At 40.1% G+C, this 17811-nt stretch overlaps 2 protein-coding genes across 2 annotated transcripts; one reads left to right on the top strand and one right to left on the bottom strand.

Moving 5' to 3' along the window:
• Positions 1 to 5230: 5230 nt before the first annotated feature.
• LOC126622064 (probable glucan endo-1,3-beta-glucosidase A6) lies at positions 5231 to 7762 on the bottom strand. The gene is made up of 3 exons (XM_050290720.1): positions 7211 to 7762; positions 5828 to 7126; positions 5231 to 5597 (listed from the first exon to the last, which is right to left on the bottom strand). Exons 1-3 carry the CDS (start codon positions 7419 to 7421, stop codon positions 5560 to 5562), a joined length of 1548 nt encoding a protein of 515 aa, XP_050146677.1. The 5' UTR covers positions 7422 to 7762; the 3' UTR covers positions 5231 to 5559.
• A 3504-nt stretch (positions 7763 to 11266) lies between these two features.
• Positions 11267 to 17538, top strand: LOC126622066 (pentatricopeptide repeat-containing protein At3g25210, mitochondrial-like). The gene is made up of 3 exons (XM_050290722.1): positions 11267 to 11417; positions 11461 to 11676; positions 16754 to 17538. Exons 1-3 carry the CDS (start codon positions 11267 to 11269, stop codon positions 17536 to 17538), a joined length of 1152 nt encoding a protein of 383 aa, XP_050146679.1.
• Positions 17539 to 17811: the final 273 nt, after the last annotated feature.

Raw genomic sequence — 17811 nt, 5'->3', positions numbered from 1 at the left:
GTTCGAAAACCGAAGAGTCGCCGCTTTCTGAACTTCAAGAGCCTTCCTTGGATAAAACTTGTCTGCAATCTTCACATGCAACATCATCTTTCCAAATACCACATACCACTTTTTCAAAGTGCTATGACAAAGTTTAAACACGTGAATCTTGCAGCTCCCATTACATTGCTATGACTAAGAAGGGTAAAGGAACAGCGTTACCACTCGCTGTTGGGACAATTTCTATATATGTCGACCTTCATCCTCCACAACCAGGTAGACCTGCAAATAAAAAAAAAGCTCAACTTTTCTTCACATCCAAGAGGGCACTCTCAGCAAAGTCTCTCAAAATACTCAGCTTCTTTTCCCCCCGATAATACCTCTGCAAACAAGCCACACCAAAGCAAAAGTATCTCATATCATCAGGTTTAAAGTAAGAGTATCCCATATCATGTTTTTTCCCTGTCTTTTCCTTTGGCATTTTTCTTACCTACAAGACAAGGAGAAAAAGAGCAATCAGTCAGCACTTGGAATCAAGCTTCCAGTCAGGAACTGACTGCCTGGAACCCCTTGCCTGATTACTTACATGGTATTGCTCTCGAGTACTGATCTTCAACATCTTATATTTCCAAAGAAGATACCATATTTCCATGAGGAACAGATAGGGCAAGTGAGAAGGATACAAGGAAACATGTGGAGACAAGCGTAACAGAACACGTGCCGATACATCCACTACTTTGTCAACAACAAAATTATCCCATATCATCAAGGTCAAACGTACTTTAGATTTGATGGACTTGTTTTGACCCTCAAATTCTTGAGTATGCCTTATACTCTGGAGGAAACCAGAAAACCCTCCAACCCAGTTCAAGACTAAACATGTGGAAAGTTACTTCTTCAAAAGCAAAAGTATCTCATATCATCTCTTCTCCTTTTTCTTCTCTTTATCCTTCTTGCTGCCTGTAAGATAGGGAGAATGAGAACAATCAGCTGGAACTCGAAATCAAACTTCTGATTTGGGACTGATTGCTTGGAACTCTGATTGCTTACCTTGTCTGTCACCTCTTTCGGCAAATCTCCTAGCTCGGCGACTTAGGGGACTCCTACTACATGGTTTGTATCACGCTTGACCAAGCCTGAAATTATAAGTAAGCTTCAAGTCAAATTGATACATTACCTTGTGCATATCCACAGGTTAAAGATACCACACCTGGATGGAGGAAAAGTACTTCCAGAGAAGATGTCACATCTACCTATGAGACAGATAAGGCAAGTGAAGACGATACCACACTTCGATACTTAGGAGTTTCGTGATTACTCAGCAGCTTGGATCTTACAAGTCCCCAACCGAAGAGCTTCCCTCATTCGGGAACTTAGGGGAGCTCTGTGATGAGTAGATTTTATATTATATATTTTACCCTAATCTTAGTATATTTTGGTTAATATTTTGAAAGAATTTTGATACTTTGAATTGTATTTTCAATATAGGACTTTCGACTTCCTCTATAGCAAAACAAGATCAAATGGACGAATTTTGGAGTAATTCCAGTTGGAAGACGTTCTTGAGTCACTTAGCTTGATCATATCAAAATTTGGAATTTTTCCACCAAGCAATCATTTTCTGGCGATAAAATAAATAAGCGATGCGCAGTGTTGGAAAATGACGTTTTTGGGCTTAAATTACGTTTTTGGAGCCCAAGATGACCTCGGATGGATTCGTGGCCTTCAGGAGAAGTGTTCAGAATATTCCAAACATTAAATCCAGCTATATTGGGCCGGTTTTGGAGCAGCTTATGGGTCTAAAATGTGGCTGTTTAGATTTTAGACGAATTTTACCATTTAATTTAGGGTTATATTTCCTATATTTTTTTATAAGTATTTTTAGTTTCCTAGTGGGAATAAAGGACCTGTTTTTAGGGTTTTTGTGGGGGCTTAGCAGATATATTGCTTGGCCGTCTACCGTTTTTCACTATGCTTTTATTTTATGCATTGGAGACAGAGAGAAGTGCTAGGGTTTTGGAGATTTTCTACTTGAAGGTGTTTTCAATCCTTTTCTTAATAATATTTTCTATGATTTCAATTATGAATATGCGTAACTAATTCCTTTTGCTAGGGCGAAGCCTTGAGCCTTAGCATGAATATGTGATTTTTATTTAATTGCTTATGATTGATTGCATGCATACTTTGAATTGTTAATCACCGGGATAAAAACTATCTAATTGTCTTAATGCCTGATCACCATTAGGATCTTTAGAAAAGTAATTTGATGCAATTTCGGTCGGAAGGTTCCCTGAAATTGACACTGGCTTTTTGTGATTAATAATTGTAATTTCACTTAGGATGAATACCACGTCTTAAGAGTTGCATGGTTTTTCAAAGGGTTGTCATAAAGCATAATGAGTCTTTCATGTTCAGATTTGATCTGAACGTCCAGACGGGTTGCATGTTAGATATACGTCCTATGTTTAAGGTTCCAAGTAGAATATGAATTAGGAAAATCTAACCTTCAAAGTGGCATGTGTAGATCATAAGTAATTGGTAAAAGTTCATAGGATTGCTAGGTGATGGTGGAACCCTAGTGCTTTCTTAATTTGATTTCTCCCAAAACTGATTTCTTTTTCCCCCAGTTTTAATATTGCAGATTGTCTTATCTTTAATAGTTAATTTTGTTTTTAATTTAAGTAGGTTATAAAATCAATCATCTCAATTTCTACTTTACAATAATTAATTGGAATTTGGTTAGTTTAGAATTATTTAATAATCCCTGTAGAGAACGACCTTACAAGATCCGTTTATATTACAACAACCTTGTGATTCTTGCAAGTATAATAGGAGTTTTTAACTCGTTCACATGAGTAGTAAAATCCCTATCACTCTGTTTGTACCATACTTGACTAATCCCGAAACTACTAAGCACCGGTCAACGTTATACCGTTAAGGACCCATAAGAGTTTCCCTCCAACCAGGAGGCCAATCACAGTGCGACACGTGTCGACATCAGAAGCCAATCATAGCGCGACACGTGTCAACATAAGAAGCCAATTACAACACGACACGTGTTAATGTCAAAACAAAGCTAGAAACTCTTCTATAAAAGGAGATTATTCTTCCACAATAATTCCTAATGTCATTTGTACTAAATCATTCACTAGTACTCACAAAATGAGAGCTTGAACCTATGTACTTGTGTAAACCCTTCACAATTAATGAGAACTCCTCTACTTCGTAGACGTAGCCAATCTGGGTGAACCACGTACATTTTGTGTTTGCTTCCCTGTCTCTATCCATTTACATATTTATCCACACTAGTGACCGGAGCAATCTAGCGAAGGTCACAAACTTAACACTTTTGTACCAAAGTCCTCACTGATTTTGTGCATCAATACATTTGTAAATGGAATTGCACTTGATGGAATTTGATTGAAATTTAATTTTTTGGGATTTGATTGAAATTTGTTTCATGGAATTTGATTGTATATGACGCTGATTGTTGCAGATTTGTAGTTATATTGTTATTTCAATGATATTAAAATTTGTTTCTAACTCAACCATGGCGAAAACGCATATAAATTGACAGTCTTCTGCCAATAGTGAACATTCAAATACAAACTATTAGAGATACATTTACGAATAATATTCATGGGCATTTCAAACATGAAATCATTCATCCTCTGCTTGCTCCTCGTTAGCATGGTGGTGCTAAACTCCGAAGTCAAGGGTGAAAGGAACCGCATTGACCCCGGAGTCCTCGACCGATGCAGAAGACCAGGCGGGCCACATCCAGGTTGTTACCATGAATCCAAAGGTCCACGCAAACCCCTATAACCGAGGTTGCTCAAGAATTCTTCGGTGTCGCGGTGGTCATGATTAGTGTCATAATCACAAGGGTTAATGACGATAAAGGAAGTGATTTAGATGGATGAAGATTGTGGGAAAACATTTGTATATTTATGTAGCAACTCTCACGTACTTTGTTTATATTCTATAACTAGAATAAGGACCTTTCAGAAAACCTTTGGGCTGTAATATGTGTATTGTATAACAAACCTTATTGAAAACTGAAAGAAAAAATATCCTACTTCCTGTAATGTAGTGACCACGGACATCTATGACTAAAGCATAACATTTCATATAGGTTTGTCTTACGAATTCGTATTTAAAGTGACATTCTAGCCATCGATTCGATTTTTTGCTAAGAGGGTTTTAATTTTTTTTAAACAAACATAATCACGGATGTTGTCGGGATAATATTTTCCGATTTTGATATGAGGGCAGAATCTCTCTTGTAGTCTTGTTGCGACTTATTCTACGGAATTTGTTTATGAAAGCTGGAGTCTGTAAAACTATTTTGTGTACTTAAAGGCCCAGCAAGACAAGGAAAAAGGATTTAGCCCATGTAGTGAAGGCATTCAACATAGGCTCCAAAAAGGAAAACAAGTTTCCACCCCTAGATGGTTTACTTTTTTTAATTTAATTATCTAAAGGTTAATGCTAATCAAAATGTATTAAGCGATGATCAAGTGGTGATCATAATGTTACGTCATCACCGAATGAATTCCAATGTGATAATCCAAATAGCAGTCAAAGGGACATTGGATTTGAAATGGCAAATAACATAATTGAAGTCCACTCAATGCAGCAGCAGAAACACACTTTCGGTGAGCATTCATGATGTGCTATCATGTTGGGAAGAAACATACATAAAGACCGAGCACGCTACACTAATAGCGTCTGTCTCAAATCAACAATGCATTTTGACATGTTTTAAGTTTTTCACGTTGTAATATAGGTTATGTGTTTTAATTTTTGCATATAACGATGCTTATTGAATTTGGAATATTAATGTAGAATTGCATAATATTTAGGTCAAGTAGTACTCACTTTTTAAAGTCCAAAAACGAAAAACAAAAAAACATATTCGTTATTGTTTGCTAAACAGTAAAACATGTGTTAAAATATAATTGGATTATGAGTATATAGAATAAGAGTATTATCCCACAAAATTATGATGAGACTCGGTTGCAACAAAGACAATGTGTTGTCAGTGTCACTACAGTTCTATCGTGTGTCTAAAACACTAGTCATGCGAGTAAGGCGACATTGGTAGCCTTGTAAACACAAACGAAATACATCCGAGTTATAGCGCAGATTCTCTCTTTACGATGGGTTCTCGCTCGCTGAGAACATTGCATGACAAGCACTAGAACCATGCGCAAACGAGCGCAAACAAAAAGTGTAAAAAATGGTAAAGTAGGAAATTGCGATAATACTAAGAATGCCAAGGGAATGTACAAGGAAATAGAAGAACGGTCACAGTAGGAACAGAAATATAGCCGTTGGACGGAAAAGAACCCAAATGTGGCACACTTGGGTGACCATTTTTTGATCTAAAACTTCTACTTAACTGAAAGGTCACAGCTTTGGGAAGAACTAAATGGTACGCTCTATGAATCATCTAAATCTTGAGTAGATTAGATCACAAGAATGAAGGGGGGGACCGAAAACAACTGTCCCAAGAAAAAAAAATTCAGCTTATTCACGGAAAAGAGACCGTCATGGTGCCATTGTATCCTTCGTCGCTCATAGTTTGGCACCGGGGAACTTGCAGGATCCGTAACCTGAAACGGAGAAGGAGAATACGCGTAAGAAGAAGCATAACACAATTGCACCTGAAAGGACTTACTTGAACAATATGCCCTAAAATTTGCATTTTCCGATATGTGAGTGGCCGGTTGATTGGTACAATGCAGTCAATTGACCACTCACATCCTACAACAATCCCGCAGAAGGTATGCTCCTCTATGCACACAAGTTGGAACTCCCTTCCCGTAATTTAAATTATACTTACTTGGATCCTTGATGGTTTGAGTAGCGAGCCCGCCAAAGTAACAACTCCCACCAGCCTTCCTAAACTGAGACCAATACGCGCTAAACGCATAGCTCGCGTGCCAAGCCAACGAATCCGGTTTAAAGCACTTTCCTCCGGGTTGAATCGGATCACAAGTTTTATTCCCCTGCGAGCAGGCGTACGATAGCGCCGACGCCACCGCGCTCTGATTGGCTCCCTTCGCCACCATGCACCAAATCGGCCCCTTATACGGCTCGTTATTCGTCGCCACCGGCAACGGCGCGTACTCCGACTCGGGCGTCTTCCCGCTTAAGTCAATAGGGTACACATTCGACCCGTTTGGGTATAGAAACCCGAAATTCCGCTCCGTGCTGGGACCCGGTTTGGTGTTCTCGTTGAATAGAGCAAAGACGAAGCTCGGGAGCACTGCACCAGGTCGGGCCGGCGTCCCCACCGGTGGTTTGGCGTTGAATTTTTTTACTACGTTTCGGTTGTAAGTGGCGGCGTTGCGGATGTTAGCGCCAATCTGGTCATAGTCGCCGCCGCTGGGCCAACCAGTTTCGGCTATCCAAATGCGGGTATCCGGGTACCCGAGTCTTTTCATTGCGAAAATCAAAGCGTCCACCATTTGGTCGAAGAGATTGTGGTAGGTTAAGCCGGAAGCCGGGTCGGTGACCGTAATGTTCTTGGATTCTAAGAGAGCGTAGCCCAAATCGATGTGGGTCGGGTCGGAGGACCAGGGGAAATACGTGTACAAGTCGACGAAGAAGAAAGACTTGGTTTTGTTGATGAATTTCAACATGGGTTTGATGACCGAACCCGAAATATCAGACCGAAACGTGCCGTTCGAAGGCGGAAACGACGATTCGAGGACGTCCATGGCCAATGGGGTTCCGACTTTCACCTTTGTAATCCGGTGGGTCTTTAGAGCAGCTTTGATTTTCCGCATTGCGGGTACGAGATTGAACCAGATTTGCTTATTGGGTTGGCTGAGGATTTCGTTTCCCACGAGGAGGTACCGAATCAGGGTGTCCGGGTAGAAGGGTACGACGTTGGTGCGGACCCATTGATCGGCGAGAGTTTGATTGGAGGAGATGTTGCTGATGAGCTCGTTGGGGACCATGATGGAGACCTGGAGGTCAGTGTTGCGAAGGGCGGCGAGGATTTTGGGGTTGGCGTCGTAGAGCTTGACGCGCTTCGCATTGAGGGATTGGATGAGCTTCACCGACTGCGACGGAGGGGGGAGGTTGTTGCCCAGCTGGCCGTAGTTCACACCCACCTTGGCGACGAGCTCCGCACCTGAAAAAATCAAACGGGTTTAGAGAAAAACACCAATTAACAAAACCCATGTCACCATTTTTGAGATTTAGGGAAGAAACTCACTGGAAATGGAAGCGGAGAGGCAGAGGATGAGCACGGGAAGAAGACCCAGCTCCATTTTTGTAGGTTTTGAGCTACCAGAATAAAAAGAGAGAAACATTCTGAATGTGTGACTTTTGGAGCTCAAAGATTTGATATTTGAGGAAAAATCAGATATAAAAATATAAAAATATAAAATGAAGGAACTGGAGCACTGAGCTGCTGCTGCTGCCATTGGACCACTGTATTTAAAGGGATATGAGATGTTGCAGGTTTTTCGAGGATTGAGAGAGCATTGGGAATATAACTTTATTGAAAAAAAAGAAAAGGAAAGAGGGAAAAGGTGGAGAGAAAAGAGAGAGAGAGAGAGAGAGAGAGAGAGAGAGAGAGAGAGAGAGAGTAGGGAGACGGAATATCAGATCAGATCAGATGGTTGGAGTTACCATATTGGGCAAGAAAAGTTGAGATATTTAGAGCAGAGAGAAGGAAACAGCGGGGCCTGTCTGTGTTACTGTTTCAGGGGTTTAATATCAAGCTAATGAGGCTTTGCTTGTTTGCTTGGTTTCCACGAAGGTGGAGGAAAGGGTCTAATTAGATACCGACGAAAAGTACATTTGAGTGTCGGCATCTTCATAAACTTCCAGCACAGAGGCCTTCTTGTTGCACATAGGTAAATTTCCAGCATCTGCCTATGAAGAAAAATTTATACAAGAAATGAGTTTAGCAATACCTTATTTTGTGGAAATAAATTTATACGTGATAATGTATTATAAGATCGAGCTTTACATGACAAATTTAAAGCAAAAACAAAGTAAAATATAAATAGATTGAATCTCAAAAGACGGTAAACATGTTTCATGTAAGTACTTTGTCGTTTATAACGGTGAAATGTCGAGAGAATAATTATGGGTGAGGCAATTAATCAAGATTGTGTGTTTGTGAGAGTGAGAGAGCGCGGGGCAAGAGGAGTGGCCCTGCCTACGAAAGTTGTTCCCCATCTACATAGTGCTGTTATATTTCAGTCTCATCCAGTTCTACATAGTCTTACCTAATGTGTGGATATCGTTAGCAAAACTATTTTCGTATCCTGTTATTTAGAGATAGTAGGAAAAAAAATCTCCAATTACACCTAAGTTTTTTTCCTATTATGTCTCAAAAATTCAAGATAGCTAGTCAATGGAAGAAAAGTAATACCAGAAACTTAACACATTTTTTGACATACAATCTAATTATGTGAGTCTCCTATATGATATAAGACACATTTCTATTTAAGAATTTGCAAGTATATAAATTTTGAGTGTTGAAATAGAATAATTGACATAAAGAATTAAGAAAAGCGAACCCAAGTCCATCAATACGTTCCATTTTAATGTGTTTTGGACCAAAAAAAAAACTTTTTCTTAAACAAGCAATATTATCTATACTGAAAGGAAGGAGATTGAACTTAGTTTTATAATGGGTTAGCAATAATGTTGTTCAAACTTACCTTTAACAATGATCGAATCTAAAACTTCTCACTTACAAATAAAATGAAATATCATTGAACTCTTTTTAACTCTTGTTATTTTTCTTTTTATACTTTCCCTATTACCCAAAAGAAGAATGCCCCTGAGTCCTCGTTTAGGTCACCAATGTCCAATTACTACTTAATTTTTAGGGTTCCAATGGACTGGTAAACACACATAAAATAATCAAAGATATTGTTTTAGAAAAGACGGATAGCGTTGGTGAGAAAAGTGGGACAAAGCGTTGGGAATGCGGAACATGTTACCCGTACGGCGATATTGGGCATTGGATTTGTAACCGAATGTACTATAGCAGTCAAATATCTAATTTTATGTTATAAGTTTTGGTACTCCCATATAATGACATTCTTTTTATCCAAGTTGTTAGTGAAAGATTTCTACTTCTGTAAACGCCGATCCAGTGCGTGACTTAGCTCAAATTCCCATCACACTTAATATAAGGTTGTAATAAGAAAAAATATTACCATACTAGAGGCATATTTTTAGGGTATATCATAGACCATTGTCCAACCTAACTGGTCTAGTAAGGTAACTTTAAGAACACCTAAATTCTGCCTCTAAACACTCCTAGTCCAAATTTATTTGATTAATAAGACAAAACAATCTGAGCTTGTTGGTCCTAAAATTTTTATAGCCTATGTAGCACTTAGATCGAAGCAATTAGAAGTTAACTACGTCATTTGATGACTTGTTTGCTGATGTGGGCTTGCCAATTCGCTATCGAGCTCAGTCTGGCGAATATCTTTAAGTGTGGTGGTTTGGTAATACACGTTATTGACTCCTGAATTGAGAAACTTCAGGCAATGAAGGAACACTTTCGGCTTTGGGTTCTATAATCTGAATACAAGGTTATGACTATTATTGTGAATTCAACAATGATTTGGTTGCCTGTGTGCTGAAAACTGATGTAACCTGGGTAATACCTCACTTCACCAAGAAAGTTGATGAAGTGACCTCGTTTGACTCTTTCGTCAACAGAGACTTGAAATAAATAATCAATCTAACTTGAGAGACTTCCTGTCTAACAAAACAACCAAAACTCCTAAGCCAAACTAATTCTACAACTCTAACGTCGTATAACCAGACAGTTGCATTTGCTGGTTATTTCTGGAAAACCTGTATAACTAGACAGCCGCCATCCGTTGGATGCCAACCCAAACCTATCTAACCAGATTGAATTTGGGTTAGGGTCAGTGAGCCGTTTATGTTTTTCTCAAAAGTTTGAGAGTTTTCGAATAGAATGTTGATTTGTGCATTATGTTGTTGGCCTTCTCTATGTTGTCAATCCTCTCGTATTTATAGGAATAAATTTCTTGATGTCAAAGTTTGCCGAGCTGTAGAAGTCCACCATGCTGCTGAGATTTTATCCCCTCATAATCTGGACACCATCATGTGCAAATCCCATCACCACCCTGAAGTCTATCTTCTCGTTAAACACATCACAATCCAATCGATTATGTGGTCTCCAATATGGCATGAAGACTACTTTTTTATTGAACAACCCTTTCGGTTTTGTCCTCATCTCTAAGCTCCAAATGTATTTCTTTAAGAGAATTACTACAATAATTAAGACTGGTAGTAATATATGAAAAAAATATATTAAACTCAAGAATTATTAAACGGGCTAATAATACAAAATTATTGTATAATTAGACCTATAAGTTCTTTCAATATTGAGAATGGAAATATTTCTCGACATTAGGCTAGTGGATATCTAACTCCAAGTTAACTGATTAAGGGCTGGTTTTGTACTTCTATGCTTTGAAAAAAAAAAATTGATTCTGCTGTGCTGTGAGAATAAGCTCATTTTTGCTACTTCACATTTTCAGTTTTTTTTTCACCCAAAACTGTGAAAATAAGATGTTTTTAAGTGTTTACCAAATACATTTTTTAGCTCAGATTTTTTTGATATGCACAACCTTAGTACCAAACCAGTACTAAGGGCTGGTTTGGTATTGCTGTGCTTTGAAAAAAAACTGCTGTGAGAATAAGTGGTTGTGCTGTGAGAATAAGCGGCTATGAAATAAATTAGTAGAGTGTTTGGTAAACTTTTTTGTAAAAGTGCTTTTGGAAAAAAAAAAAAGCAGTCTGATAGTGGGTCTTTTCATTAAAGGAGTACTGTAGCTCCGTGTGCTTTGAAAAAAAATCAGTTTTCCAAAGCTGCAAATAGCAGCTTCAGCTTTTTCCTTTGATTTCAGCTTATTCTCATAGTAGCTTCCAAAATAAGCTTTTTTTTTCAGTTTACCAAACACCTAAAACCCTCACAGCTTTTTTCATGGGTACTTTTTTTTTTTAAGCACCTCACTCCCAAACCACCCCTAAGTCGTCTCAACCCTATAGGGCCAAGCCCTTCGGACCTCGGGTTACAACCAACCGGCCCGGTTCAACTCCAAGTCAATAATTTGACCCTAAGTCCAATTGAACCCAACCCAATACTCCTCCAATTATATTGGCCCAGACCAACATCACTCTTTCCAACCCAGTAGCTGGTCCTTGTTTCCCACCTCACTGAATACTCCCCGCCATTACACTCTCCCTCCCTCACTATATGACAATGACGGTGACTTTACGCCGCCTTCTCAACGGCATCACCGCCACTATCAGAAACCCCAATGCTCACTCTCCTCCACTCCCACCTATCCCCTATCACCACGTTCACAGCCACCTGTCTTTTCCGTCCTCCCTCCCGTCACTCTATCTCAACCATCGCCTATTTTCCTCCTCACCCACCGGAAACCTTATCCCAACAAAACCCGCTCCGAACCCGAACCCCGCTAGAAAAACAATTCGAGACATGGGTTCAGAAGCTCAAACCCGGGTTCAGGGCACCCGAAGTGAACGAAGCACTGAAAGCCCAATCGGACCCAGATCTCGCCCTCGACATTTTCTGGTGGACCTCCAAGCAGCGGAACTACAAGCATAACCACGCCAATTACCTCACCATGATCAGAATCTTGCTCGACGGTGTTAGGAAATGCATTTTATTCCTTTTGTTGTAATTTTAGTTTATTAAATAAAAGGGTTTGTCCTTTAGTGAGTTGGTTATGTAATGGAATGCTGAGTTGGCATTTCTGAGTGGGAAGGCTACTTTAATAGAGCAATGGCCTCATTGCTCCTCAGATGAATATTTTGAGTATTATTAATTGAAATTCACACGAGCTTCTTGCTCGTCTTCTACCTCTTCCACTCCATTTCTTGCTTGCTACACTGTACAGGTTGAGCAGGTTCTTAACATTGGTATCACCCAATTTTGATCTTGGATCCCTCTTTGTATGCCCCGCACCAATCTAAACACTCGATTATCTCACATGGACGCTCGAGTTGCTGCTTTGGAATCTTCTGTTGCTGCATTCTCTGACTCCATCGATTTCAAAATGGCGATGTTCTTCGAACAATTTCGTCGGGAGCAAGCGTGTGCTTGTGGGACCGGCAGTTCCACTTCTAATACCGATCCTCCTCCCTAACCACTCATCGCCGATCCTCCTGATTCCGGCGACCTTGATCCTCATCGGCCTCGCCATAACTGGCAACCTTGCATCGATTTTCCCCGATTCACTCCGGGTGAAGACCCACTTGCTTGGATTTATAAATCGGAACAGTTTTTCACCTACTATTCCATTCCTGAGCTTCAGAAGGTCTTAACAGTCTCGTTTCACTTGGAAGGAGAGGCACTCCAGTGGTTTCGATGGCACGATTGCTTGCGCACCACTCCTCAGTGGGGGGATTTCACACACGCATTTTGCAAAGAATTTGGGCCCTCTGAGTTTGAAGACAGTGCCGAAGCGCTCTTCAAATTGAAACAATCAGGTACTCTCAAAGATTACATCACTGAATTTAGGCGTTTGGCAAATAGAACCCATGATTTAGGGCCTATATTGTTAAAGAATTGTTTCTTGGGTGGATTGAAACGTGAACTTAAATATGATGTTAAGCTTCTACGCCCTTCTAATGTGCATGATGCCATTTCAATTGCCTTACAACTTGATGCTAAATTGTGTGATTTGAAGAGTGGCTATACTAAGCCTTTTCCACAGCCTCATGTGTTACACACCTTTGCTACACCACCCATCACTCCTAGTGTTAAACCTTCTAATTTCACTGTGAATAGGTTAACTCCTATGGAAATTCAGCGCAAAAGGGAGAAGGGTGAGTGCTGGTTTTGTGATGAAAAGTGGCGCACGGGACATAATTGTGCTAATAAGCAACTCCTCATGCTTGATCTAGCTTACCCTGAAGAGGAGATCACCACCCCACTATTAGAAGAACCTCCACCTGAATTTTTACAAATGGAACTTAGTGAATGTGCGTTTTATGGCACACTTGCTAGGACCACTGTGAAAACAATGAAAGTAATCGGTTCAGTGAATGGTCAACAAGTCACAGTGCTCTTAGATTCTGGAAGCACCCATAACTTTATGGATTCTAGACTCCTTAAGAAATTTGATTGGCACACTCAACCCACTAAACCATTTGAAGTGATGATTGCAGATAGGGGTAAGGTTAGTAGTTCAGGTTGCTGCACTGATGCTGCTTTATCCATTGGGGGTTATGAATGTGGTGTGGATCTATACTCCTTGCCATTAGGAGGGTGTGACATAGAATTAGGGGTCCAATGGCTTTCCTCAGTTAGCCCGGTTCTTTGGGATTTCCAGCTACTAACTATGGAATTTGCCAAGAATGGTTCTCAGTATAAACTCATTCATAGTGACACACATGCTCCACTGATTCAAGAGGTGACTCTTCAACAGCTTGACAAAGAGATTTTCAACTCTAATTTGGGCTTGTTCCTTTACTCCATTGAAGATAAAATGGTTGAAGCTTATGATTTAAACCCCTTGCAACTTAAGCAACTACAAGAAGTGTTGGGGCAGTTTGACACCATTTTTGTCTTACCTACTGAGCTACCACCTAATAGGGTTCACAATCATCAAATTCCCTTCATTCCTGGTTCTAAGCCCCCTAATATCCAACCCTACCATTATGGTCTCTTGCAAAAGACTGAGATTGAGAAAGCAGTTCAAGAACTATTTAAGGCAGGTTTTATCTGACCAAGCCATATTCCTTTCTCTTGTCCAGTTCTCCTTGTGAAGAAAAAAGAAGGAACCTGGAGAATGTGTATGGATTACAGGGAGCTTAATGCCATAACAATCAAGGATAAGTACCATATTCCTCTGATTGATGATCTCTTAGATGAACTACATGGTGCTCGGTTTTTCTCTAAGCTTGATTTAAGGTCCGGTTATCATCAACTATTGATGCATCCTCAAGACATTGAAAAAACTGCGTTCAGAACCCATGAAGGTCATTATGAGTTCTTAGTGATGCCTTTTGGACTCATTAATGCTCCTGCGACATTCCAAAGCCTTATGAATGATATATTCAGACCCCACTTGCGGCATTTCATCCTTGTGTTCTTCGATGACATATTGGTCTACAATAAGACTTGGGAGAACCATTTGTTACATCTTAAAATGACCTTTGAAGAGTTACAGCAGCACCAACTTTATGTTAAAAAGCAGAAATGTGCTTTTGGTCAAAGTAGAATGGAATATTTGGGCCATGTCATATCAAGCAAAGGTGTCGAGGCTGATCCCTCCAAGATTCAGGCTATCATGGACTGGCCTAAGCCTACTACAATGAAAGAATTGAGAGGTTTCCTTGGTCTCACAGGTTATTACAGGAAATTTGTGCTTGGCTTTGGCAAAATCTGCCAACCACTTTATCATATGACTATGAAGGATGGATTTTTTGTGGACACCAGCAGCTGAAGTAGCTTTCCAGAAGCTCAAGGATACTATGACCTCTCCACCGGTCCTTGCTTTGCCTGATTTTACACTGCCATTTGAGTTGGAATGTGATGCCTCTGATAATGGCATTGGTGCAATTCTACAGCAACAAGGGAGACCAATTGCCTTTACTAGTCGAGCCTTAAGACCTAAGAATCAAGCTCTCTCCACCTATGAGAGAGAACTCATTGCAATTGTACATGCTGTCAAGAAATGGTAGTCATATCTTCAGGGTAGGCATTTTATAATCAAGATTGATCACTGCAACTTGAAATATTTTCTGAACCAAAGGGCTCATACAACATTCCAACAGAAGTGGGTTTCCAAATTGATGGGATTCGATTATGAAATTCATTTTAAGAAAGGTGTTGATAACGTAGTTGCTGATGCCCTCTCTCGAAGACAAGTCACAGACTATGACACTCAGTGTTCTAATGGGGTAAATTATTCATCCATGAGTTGTCAAGCTATCTCTTACCCCTATTTTGGGTGGTTGGATGAATTAAGAAGATACAATGAAGAAGATGCCTGGATCAAGCAGAAAAGGGCATAGGTTACATCCGTGGGGAGTGGAACAGCCAGTGGTTCTAAGTTAGCTAATTATCATCTTGATAATGGCTTACTCAAGTACAAATCCAGGATAGTAATTAGCCCCAATTCCACTTGGAAGCTTAAGCTTTTAACTGAGCATCATTCAACATCTGCAGCAGGGCACCAAAGTGTACTGAAAACCTATCATAGGCTAAAAATGGGTTTTTATTGGCCAGGTATGAAGGGCGACATAAAGACATTTATCTCAGAGTGTAATACTTGCCAACAAAACAAGTATGAAACTCTATCTCCTCCTGGTTTACTTCAACCTTTGCCAATTCCTCAAAAAATTTAGACTGATATAAGCATGGATTTCATTGTGGGATTACCATCTTGCAAAGGCAAAACTGTCATTTTGGTGGTAGTAGATAGGCTTACTAAGTATGCTCACTTCTTAGCTTTAGCTCATCCCTATATTGTCGTGATTGTTGCTCAGTTGTTTGTTGATAACATATTTAAGCTGCATGGAATGCCATCTACAATTGTGAGTGACAGAGATCCGTTGTTCCTAAGCTCTTTTTGGAATGAGTTCTTTAAGTTGCAGGGATCACAACTTTGCATGAGCTCGGGGTACCACCCTCAGAGTGATGGACAAACTGAGGTGGTGAATAGGTGTGTTGAAACATATCTGAGGTGCTTTATGGGAAACAAACCTAAGAATTGGGTCAAATGGTTACCATGGGCAGAGTGGAACTATAATACTTCCTATCATACTTTTTCAAAATTTACTCCATTTGAATTGGTATATGGGTATCCTTCTCCTCATGTTACTTCTTATGAGTTAGGTACTGCAAAAATGGACTCGGTGGAACAAGAGTTGATTGAGAGGGATAAGTTGCTTACCATACTAAGGTCTAACTTAGCAATGGCTCATAATTGAATGGCAGTTCATGCAAACAAGAAAATGACTGAGAGAGAGTTTTCTGTTGGTGACTTAGTCTATCTCAAGTTACTGCCATATCAGTTGCAAACATTGGCTTCACATGCTTATCACAAGCTACACCCTCGATACTACGGTCCTTATGAGGTATTGGAGAGAATATGACCTGTTGCGTACAAACTCAAACTACCTGAGGGAACAAAAATCCATCCTGTTTTTCATGTCAGATGCCTCAAGAGGCACATGGGAAATGTGGATTCACCCATAACAGCTCTGCCAACACTGACAGATGAAGCTCAGATGCGGGATTCTCATCCATCAGATGCTCTTTTGGCAATAATTGCCAGGAGAATTTACAAGAAGGAAGACAAGGCAGATGTTCAGTTGTTAGTACAGTGGGTTGGACAAGAAGAAAGCACAGCTACTTGGGAGGATTGTGATGATTTTCATGCCAGATTTCCAGCATTTCAGCTCTGAAACCTTGTGGACAAGGTTGATTTTAAGGAGGGAGTGATGTTAGGAAATGCATTTTATTCCTTTTGTTGTAATTTCAGTTTATTAAATAAAATGGTTTGTCCTTTAGTGAGTTGGTTATGTAATGGAATGTTGAGTTGGCATTTCTGAGTGGGAAGGCTACTTAAATGGAGCAATGGCCTCATTGCTCCTCAGACGAATATTTTGAGTATTATTAATTGAAATTCACACGAGCTTCTTGCTCGTCTTCTACCTCTTCCACTCCATATCTTCCTTGCTACACTGTACAGGTTGAGCAGGTTCTTAACAGACGGCAGACGCTACCGCCACATCGAAACCCTGGTGGAAGAGGTAATCGCCGGCGCCTGTGAAATTAGCATGCCCCTTTACAATTCCATGATTAGATTTTACTGCGGGAGAAAGCTGTTTTTCAATCGTGCTTTTGATGTTTATAAGAAAATGTTGAATTACGAGAATTGCAAACCGAATCTGGAAACTTATGCATTGCTGCTCAACTCTTTGCTTAGGAGGTTTAATAATATGCATGTTTGCTATGTGTACTTGCGAGCCGTGCGGTCTTTGGCGAAGCAGATGAAGGCGTGCGGTGTGATACCGGATACGTTTATGTTGAAAATGATCATAAAGGCGTATTCCAAGTGTTTGCAGGTTGATGATGCAATGCAGGTATTTCGCGAAATGGGGTTGTACGGATGTGAGCCGAACACCTATACTTATGGTTACATTGCTAAAGGGTTGTGTGAGAAGGGGAGGGTAGCTCAGGGTTTAGGGTTTTACAAGGAAATGAGAGGAAAAGGGTTGGTGCCTAGCAGTAGTACGTGTATGAATGTGATTTGCAGTCTCACCATGGGACGGAAGTATGATGATGCTATTGAGGTTGTGCTTGATATGTTGAGTAATGCTATGTCTCCTGATTTGTTAACTTACAAGACGTTATTGGAAGGATTGTGCCGGGATGGGAAAGGTGTCGAGGCATTTGATCTACTAGAGGATTTGCAGAGGAAGGATGCTGGTATGATGAATGAAAGGACTTACAAGACTTTGTTAAATGCTTTGCATTTTGTAAATGGGGAGTAGTTCAATTCAATTCTTGTGCTCTTAATTCAGCTTAAGACGTATATGCCTTTTTCATTTGTTGGGTTCATATATGAGATACAATATCTCATATGGTCGATGCTGATTGGATGTAGTAATGTGACCGCAACTGTCGGCCTGAAGATGTATAGCATGTATGTTCCGCCACGCATTTGGGTGCTCTCTATCATTACTAATGAGGATGAGTTGGGATCGCTCAGAACGTTAATTTATGCCTTTCAAGGATACATTGGTGTCGAAGTGTAATTCGGAGGA

Source organism: Malus sylvestris, chromosome 5 (genome assembly GCF_916048215.2).
Source record: "Malus sylvestris chromosome 5, drMalSylv7.2, whole genome shotgun sequence".
Taxonomy (NCBI): domain Eukaryota; kingdom Viridiplantae; phylum Streptophyta; class Magnoliopsida; order Rosales; family Rosaceae; genus Malus; species Malus sylvestris.
Note: the sequence above shows the minus strand (reverse complement) of the source record. Positions and strands in the feature narration are given on the sequence as shown.